Raw genomic sequence first — 8,565 nt, 5'->3', positions numbered from 1 at the left:
TGCGTCCGTCGACGCGAGGGTTTTTTCCCCGGCTGGCTCGGTCAAGGAAAATTAATCTGACGGTCACAAGTGGCTCTGCATCATGGCCCATTTCTGCTATCCACTGGCACGCCTATTCTATCTGAGACACTCTGTTCTCAACCCTTGCTTCCATACCTCACTCGTTATCCGGTTCACATCTGGCTGCGGCCAACTACCCTTCACTTTGTGTGCTGTCGCTATTGCTATCTATGTCTTTGTGGAAAAGAGAAAGGAAACACGTACACGGTAAAAACTAGTATTGAGATTGCTCATTCTCTTGGGGCTCGAAGATAGAGACAGCCGGGAACGCTCTTAGGTGCTCAGGAAATACATATGATTGTATGAATTATTTCAACAATTTAACTAGAGCTGATATCAATACCACAACAATATCATATCAATATCATAATCAATATCATATCAATATCATATCAATATCATATTCAATACTTGCAGTGTCATCGCCTTATATCCAGGCACGGCGCTTTCATCTTCGTCTTACTTTTCTCATTTCAACTTTCTCAATTTCATTAAAAGGAAAACTCAATCTGCGGACAGAACTGTTTCGTCCTTTGTGGACTCATCAGCGCAGCACAGAGAAAATGAAGCCGAACCTGATAACAATGAAAAATAAATTTTTCAAAGCCAGATTAAACCAGGCCCGAACGTACCTTGCCAGAGTGCTACAACTGATAAGTCAGTGAGCTCTGCATAGCGCAAATGGCAAAGGCACTACCCCATATGAGAGTGCTCAGCTGCTACAAGAGCAAAGCGAAATACGATATTGATATCAGCTCTAGTCACATTGCTGAAATTCATACATAATTCTCTGAACACCTAGAACGTCCTCAGCTGTCTCTATCTTCGAGCTGCAAGAGAGTGAACAATCGCAACATTAGTTGTCACGGTGTACGATGCTTCCTTTCTCTTTTCCACGAAGCCAGCGTGCTATTGAAATCGAAATATTTGCCGGATTGGAAGGAGGGAAGCAGCTACCACCACCAAGGAAAAGTGAGATGGTGGAAGTGCCTGTGGGACATAATGTTGCAAGCTTCGCCCACCGTACATGTACATGTATGATCCATGGCATCACTACTGGATACATGTACATGTACATGTCCCAGCATATTACTGTACAAAGTAGAGCGAAACTAAAGTAATAAACGAATGCGAATATACTACATGTACATACTTCTGAAGTATAAACGAGCATCATACAAATATTGCGAAACATGTTTCCTATTCTACTGTCCGTGTGCTTTTAGCAGGGCGCAGAACTGAATGTGGCTGGGCTCGGAACGGAGATCAGGTATGTACTATTCGGCCATGGATCCCTGCCTCTAGGTTTTTCTTCGTCCATGTACACGTGTCCAGATCGACTCACTCTGCCTTATAAAAAATGTACATTTTTCTATATTTTTTTACGTACAGATGTCCAGATGGACTCACTCTGCCTTATAACCATAGATAATACTGTATTGAGGTCTAATACTAGTATTGTGGTGAAGCCAGGTGTGACCGTTGCCTGGGCATGAGGATAGCAATGAAAATGACGTCATCCTTAATAGTTATCACGCTGATGTGCCCCTGGTGGAAGGGCGAGCTGCACGTTTTTGTCCTGGAGTAATTTGATTCCCGAGGGCGGTCTATTACAGTAATTTTATACAATCTCTCAGACAACTAAAACTGGATGAACAGCCAAGATCCGGTTACATGTATATGCAGTAGTGTTATAGAGGCAGCTATGTGTGTAAGCAAGCTTGAGGAATTTCATACATGGATTTAGCGGGTGTAGCAAATGTGGTTTAGGTCACTCCTTTGTACTTACCAAGCAGGAACTTCGCAGCATGGCGACACTTCGACGCAATGACCGTGCACTTGTTGAGGGAGATTCTGGGGTCTAATGCAGGGATGTGATACTTCTCGGCTATGCAGAGGTTCCAGCGCATTGCGACATTGGAGTAGGAATTAGCACGCTCCTTGACAGCCCAGGAAATCTCGTAAGGTCTATCCTGACCTAAGGCTCCACACATGCCTAGCCAGCTGAGTACTGCTATCATGGCGTTCATTACACAGACCTAGCCAGCTGAGTGCTGCTATCATAGCGCTCACGGTGCATACAATCTCTCCAAAAGTGGTTGCGTCCTGACAGCACGTCAGGGAGAACAACAATGGTGGTAACCAGACGCGGAATTAATATAACTTTAATTAAAGCTATCATTTCCCGTGATGCGAAGACGATACACATGTACATGTTCATGCACATACGGGTTGTGTGAATACACAACGGAGGTTTGGATGACGCTGTGTGTAAGTATCGCTGGCCCTAGTTGTTATCACCCTTTGTGTCTTGTATGCAGTGACTCGTATAGATCACACGTCCCTTCTCGAGAAGCGGACAGCGTGCATCATAAAAGCTGCTCTGGATTTTCTTCCTTTCCAATGCAACTCCTTGCCAAGAGATTGGGTAGAAAAGTAAAAATAAAGTTCGCACGTCCCCGTTGCAACCGGTTGTACAATTGTGTTGACAAACACAAACAACTTTAATTGGAAGTTTGTCTGGGTATAAGGAAGCCATAATTGTAGTAACAGGCGCAGAAAGGCTAGCTTGGACGTGTCCCCCCTCTTGACATCATAGCCTTCATAAGAGTGAAAGAAATGAGAGTACAAATTGAGAGTACAAGTAGGAGGATTTGCAGAAGAGAGTGCAGCGATTTATTGACTTGTGAACGCAGGACAAGTATGACCTAGCGGCCGTGGCTCGAAGTTTATGAAGCATGGAAGCAAAACTTCTATTCATTGAGTACTTCCAAACCGGCATGGCATTCTCCAGGAGGGGTCGGACATAACACTTGTATAAACTTGTGACACTGATAGTGGAAAGTGGGAGGAAATGCAACATATTTCGAAGGAAAAAACACGAAAACGAAATTTAAAAGGCAACAATATGATGAGAAAAATTCAAAGTGGATGATAATAGGACACGGATATAATGGTAGATAGGGAGACTATCGCTGTTCATGGAAACGGTCCCAGAAGTAGCTGTGGTTGGGGCAAAGATGATAACATATAGTGGGGTTACAATTTAATATAGCTGAGATGCCCTCAGACCAGAGCAGACAGCGGGCCAGATCAGATTGGACGGGTCAGGTACCGAGCAGCAGACAAGATTGGAATCGTCAGCAAATAGAGTCATTCCACCACTACAGGGTACACTGACGAGGGAATCTATGCTCATGCTAGACAAAATTGGACCAAAATGATTGTGAACCCTGGGAAACTTTGGCAGATGAGGGAGAAGGCATTGAAACCGACTCGCCGACACGAACACGCGGGAATCGACCAGATATAAAGTCGCGAACCCAGTCACGGGCAGACGAGCTGCACCAGCCAGAAAGGGCATGCACCAATTCTTCGCGACTAATTGCAGGGGCAGTGTTACGCACTGCGCTGTACTGAGAGAATAACATGGTCAAGCATTCACTTGTTGAACTTCCAGATCATGGAGTATCTCACTGAAGCATGGACGGTTGGCCGCTTTTGGTCTCAAGCAGGCCTCGACCAGATGACGATAGTCATAGGGCATGCCCGGTGGAATAGGCAGCTGGTGACCATTCTCTATTGCCTTCTCCACGTCCGTCTCACGCTTCAGATGTCCGTATGGCGTTTGCCTGGTGAAGATCTCCCAAAGCACAACCCCATAGCTGTGAGAATGAAGCGAAAAACACCATACAGGCAAACAGTCAACTACACACCTACATGACAAATAAAGCAGGGCTGTAGCATCCAGTCTGGCCGGGTAGGCCATGCCTGGACCTTCATTCGAAAAAGGTAGACCTTCAAAATTCCCGCAAAATGTTTTTTTGTCATTAATATTCATTTCTGCCCAAGTTTCCTCTTTAACCTGACCAGATGAAACATCCTAATGCTACGACCCTATAAAGGCATGCCTGGGAAAAAGGGAATAGAATGCAATGGGAAGAAAATCTGACTTTCACCATCCGGTCTTGTGCCTGGACATTTGCTCTCGGCCATCATGCTACATTTCAAAGCTAAAGGGTCTCCACCGTTTCTTCATTTTTCTTTTGAACTATGGTCACCATGGCACGAGAGTACACTTTACAATGAAGAGAAAGTTAACACTAACAGGAATGCGAAGGCGTTTACCGACAAAAAATAACACTTCGCAAAAAGCATAAATCTGAGAGAAGACTCGACTAATTTGTTGGATCCTAGATCAAGAAAGTGTAGGGAACTGTAAGCCGCTCAATATTCGCGTCACAATTTTTCGCGATTTCTTAGAACCAGCGAGTTTGCGATGGCAAAAGTTCGCGAAGCACTGGAGTCACCTACATACACACACTATTGAAATTAGATTTCACGATGGTCAATATTCGCGTTACGCTCTTCTCGCGAAAATAGCAAACATTAATCCGTGGAGGATAATAGCCAGTTTACAGTACAAGTACATGGTTGCTGAGAACTACACCATCGTGAGAGGGTTCTGTACGGTGGTAAGTTATAATTATGTGTAATCATGGTAATACGTAGGGTAACTCGATTGTGAGTGCAGGGGTAGTGACCAGGGAGTAGTACAATACCACTCCCTGGTAGGGACTACTAGTGTACGAGTTGTGTAGAGCAGTGTAATGACGTAAGTTTACTAAGGCCAGTAAGGGCGCTGACCCCGGTCATCCCACCGGATTTCAATATCCACGACCGGTAGTGTACTGCTCCCTGTTTAGAATCAAAACGATATAAAAGTACTTTTGTTGAGAGTAGATTGTATTGCTAGTTTCGGGAGAAACCAGCTGTGCTGCACAATACACAGTGTGGCTGTGATCGTGGTTTCTAAGAGTGATTATAAAATTATATCTTTCACAAACTTCACACTCACCTGTAGATATCAGCTTTCTCATTGTAATGCTCGCCACGTACTGACTCCGGTGACTTCCAGCGCAGAGTCCCCACGCCGCGAGTCATCACTGATGCCGAATAGCGCTGATACGTCTCTCCATGGTTTGTGGAGACATCGGTGAGTAGGGGCGTTGACAGACTGGTCTCCTGGCTTCCTGATAGTGCAAGCGAGCTCTTGGAATCACGTCTGTCAAGTACTGCTCCGGTACAAGGAGGCTCGATAAGTACATTTTCGCTGGGGCTTTCACTTACGGACTGCGCGCCCGCCGCCATGTTTGATGACTGTGTCTGAGCGGCACTAGCACTGGTGCTGTTCGCTGCTGTCGCCTTCTCCTCATCCAGAATGGCCATAAATCGCGAGTTGCCAAGATCGCCGATTTTCACCACCCACTTGTCGCTGACTAGAAGGTTGGGAGATTTCAGGTCTCGGTGCAGACGTGGCGGGTTGGATTCGTGCAAGTACGTCATACCTCGGGCTGTGTCCAGAGCAAATCTCAGATGATCGTGGTGTGTGAACACGTTCCCGCCATCGTGGAGTACATTGTGGAGAGAACCTCGCCGCAAGTACTCCATCACGATAAACGGTCTTTTGCTGAATCTATTTGTGCCAGCTCCCAAGAAGATGACGATGTTGGGGTGACGAATTGAACGCAGGACCTCAGCTTCCTGGACGAACTGGTCTGTCTGCGAGGTATTTCTACCAGTATATTTGGGGAGTACTTTCACAGCTACTAACATGTCGCTGAACTCGGCTAGCCACACTTGCGAGAATGCTCCCCTGGCAAGTTTCTTGGTGAGGTTCAGCGATGACCAGCGTATTCTTGCTCCGATGTTGATCTGGTCTAGCTTCTTCTGATACAGTCGCATACTCTTGTGTTTGTCCTGCAGCTCCCTCTCCTTAAGCTTGAGTTGCTGGTTTCTCATGTGGTATTTTCGTAGAGCAAGAGCAATGAAGGAGACGAGGAGCAGAATAGCGGATGCAATGGCCAAGTTCACCAGTGGTAGTCTACAGTTGTCATACGACACGTAACCAAAGTAGCAATGGCAGCTGGCGGCGAAGTCGGTCACGATACACACCCCGTGCTGATGGCAGTACTGGGAATGGCACGGAGATATTGCAATACAGGCGCTCGATCCTTCTGTCTTTGTCGTCGTGAAATTGGGACACGGTTTGCATCTGTCACGTAGAGTTGAAGAAAAGAAACCATGCGGACAGGGTCGACACGTCTTATCCTCACGCAGCCCGTACCCCGCCGGACAGAGCTCGGTCTCAATCGTTAGATACTTTTCTGGCTTGCTGGGGACCGCATGTCCCGAGAATACATAGAGACGCTGCCCGCTCACCATACGGTGATCAAAGATGCTGACTTCATTTGTATGGTCGAAAAGGGGCATCACCCTTCCTTGCGAAAGCAGGTTGGAAGTATTCAGAAGGATGAGCTGTGCAACCGTGGCTAGTTGACCTAAGGCAGTCCAACCACCGAACAATAATATGCCATTCTCGTTGTACTGAACACTAGCGAAATCTGCTCTCTTAGACAGACAGGGCTGTACGGAGACTTGGTTGATCCGAATTGTACCGTTGTCTAAGTATCGGGAGATATCCAGTGCCATTATGTAGTCAGTACATGCTGATGTGTCACCGAAAACGAAAATAGTATTATTGATGCGTGTTGTTTGCGGATTGGGAAGACTTGGCATCACTGCGCCCAAGAGATGCGTAGGTTTCAGAATCTTCCACGTTCCTTTGCACTGGTCTATACTGTCAAATGTGAGTACCCAGAGATCAGAGAGATAATCTGATGTGGTCTTGTTCTTCCCCCCGTAGACCAGAAGATGTGTATCATCGATCCGTACTGCCATATGACCGTATCGTGTCGACAGTTGAACAGTGCCAGCGTTAGTAAATTCCATACAGGTGAAGTTCAGTATATTAATACACCACATGATTGTGCGGGGATGCAGAGGACTATCAGTGTATCCCGTACCTAACAAGAATACCACACCAGGAGTAAGTTGTGTAGCAGTTGATCCAGTGAGATCACGGATGTTATGTTCTGTACATTGTGCCATCGTTCTAGTCTCATACGCATTCGTTGTCGTATCAAGGATCCAGTAGACATTGTGACGTATGGCTTGTTCTGACCAGAGGCATCTAGAGCCAGGCAAGAATATAGCTCTCTCCTTTCCCAGGATGGTTTGTAGAACAACACCACTCCATACACAGCCCAACCCACCAGGGAGACGGTAGGCTGGCCTGATGGCATCGTATATCATCTCCTCGACGAAATCATTGCACCCGCGCTCAGTGTTCTCAGCCAAGCTGGGGCAAGTGGACAAGAATGCTGCAGGCCGTATGGTCCACACCTGCTCTACCGTCCCAAAGAATGCACCGACTCCACCACCAACTGAGTAATAAGGAGAGCCAATCCAGCTGTTCACGGTAGACCTGGTAGACGTCAACTTGGATTGCTGGGTCAGTATTCGTCGACAGGATAGTGTGCTAGATGGAGAGATAATATTATGGTTCTGTGGCACACTGCATACTTCAACCACACGCAGAACGTGGCGATCAGAAAAGTGCAGGAGAATCTTCGATTCGTTCGCAAACAAGACTGCGCGCGGTCTGTTGGCTAGTGCCAGCATTTTTGCTGTAACAGAGACTGGAAACAACTGGCGGCCATGTCCGGAAAGGCGACATATGTCCGTGGCGTTGTTGTGACGAGACGTCCAAGAGCGCTTTCGGACATTGAAGACCCAAAACGTGCAGTAGCTATCCACATCTCGAGGTTTGTTCATTCTGGGGTAGTGTACATTATATGCTGGCACTCCACCGTACGCAATAATGGTGTGGTTGGCTGCAAGTAAGGATGGGAAAAGAAGAGGACGAGGGCGAAAGGGCGAATAAACCTCTTCTAGCTCTCGCCATTGGGTGCCTTCTATATGATCTCCCGTCTTACTTAGAATGTGCATGTATCGCAGGCTGGAGGAAATCGTGCAATATTTGTCCAGTTGGGGAAGTTTGATCAATGTCGGTAGATCTTTGATGCACACAAGGCCACCGTAAGAAAACACCCGATAAGTATTGGCGTGCTCTTCGTCATCTCTCAAGGTAACAATTGACTGAAGATATCTTGCACTGCCCGCACTCACCTTTGGTGTATGCACCCTTCGTAGTTGCATATCTCTCCACACGAACATCATGTCGCATTCTGGCCAGGGTCCGAAGTCGTAAAAGATCAGGTCTCTTCTGTCAGGTGATGTGGCAAGAGCGGGCGTAAAATACGAAGACCGTCGACACAGTGAGCCAAGGTCCGGGTATGTCAACTCCGCCAGGTGCCTCCATGATCTCAAACCAGGATTAGAAACCTCCATTGCAACAAGGGTATCTGTACGTTCCACAGGTGATCCCTTTCTCCATGGAATTATCAGCCTCACAATATGCTCAGCTACACGGTAGCGAGTGGACTGTAGAAATACAGTGCTGGATGGGGTACAACGGACAAAATACAATTGATTCATTCTATAGTAACCCAAGTGCGGATATTGGTAAACATCACGGAATTCAAGTGGTGCTGCAAGCCGGCTAAGGCTGTCGTCTGCCACTGTGTCAAGGACGCTTACAGT

The 8,565-nt window shown here is 46.8% G+C and overlaps 1 protein-coding gene across 1 annotated transcript; it reads right to left on the bottom strand.

The window, feature by feature from the left end:
- Positions 1–2,586: 2,586 nt before the first annotated feature.
- LOC135825056 (uncharacterized) lies at positions 2,587–8,149 on the bottom strand. The gene is made up of 3 exons (XM_065337793.1): positions 8,092–8,149; positions 4,919–7,796; positions 2,587–3,725 (listed from the first exon to the last, which is right to left on the bottom strand). The coding sequence occupies exons 1-3, from the start codon at positions 8,147–8,149 to the stop codon at positions 3,494–3,496; spliced, it is 3,168 nt and encodes a 1,055-aa protein (XP_065193865.1). The 3' UTR covers positions 2,587–3,493.
- Between the last annotated feature and the right edge of the window lie 416 nt (positions 8,150–8,565).

The sequence above is a fragment of the Sycon ciliatum genome, chromosome 9, assembly GCF_964019385.1.
Source record: "Sycon ciliatum chromosome 9, ocSycCili1.1, whole genome shotgun sequence".
NCBI classification, from domain to species: Eukaryota; Metazoa; Porifera; class Calcarea; order Leucosolenida; family Sycettidae; genus Sycon; species Sycon ciliatum.
Note: the sequence above shows the minus strand (reverse complement) of the source record. Positions and strands in the feature narration are given on the sequence as shown.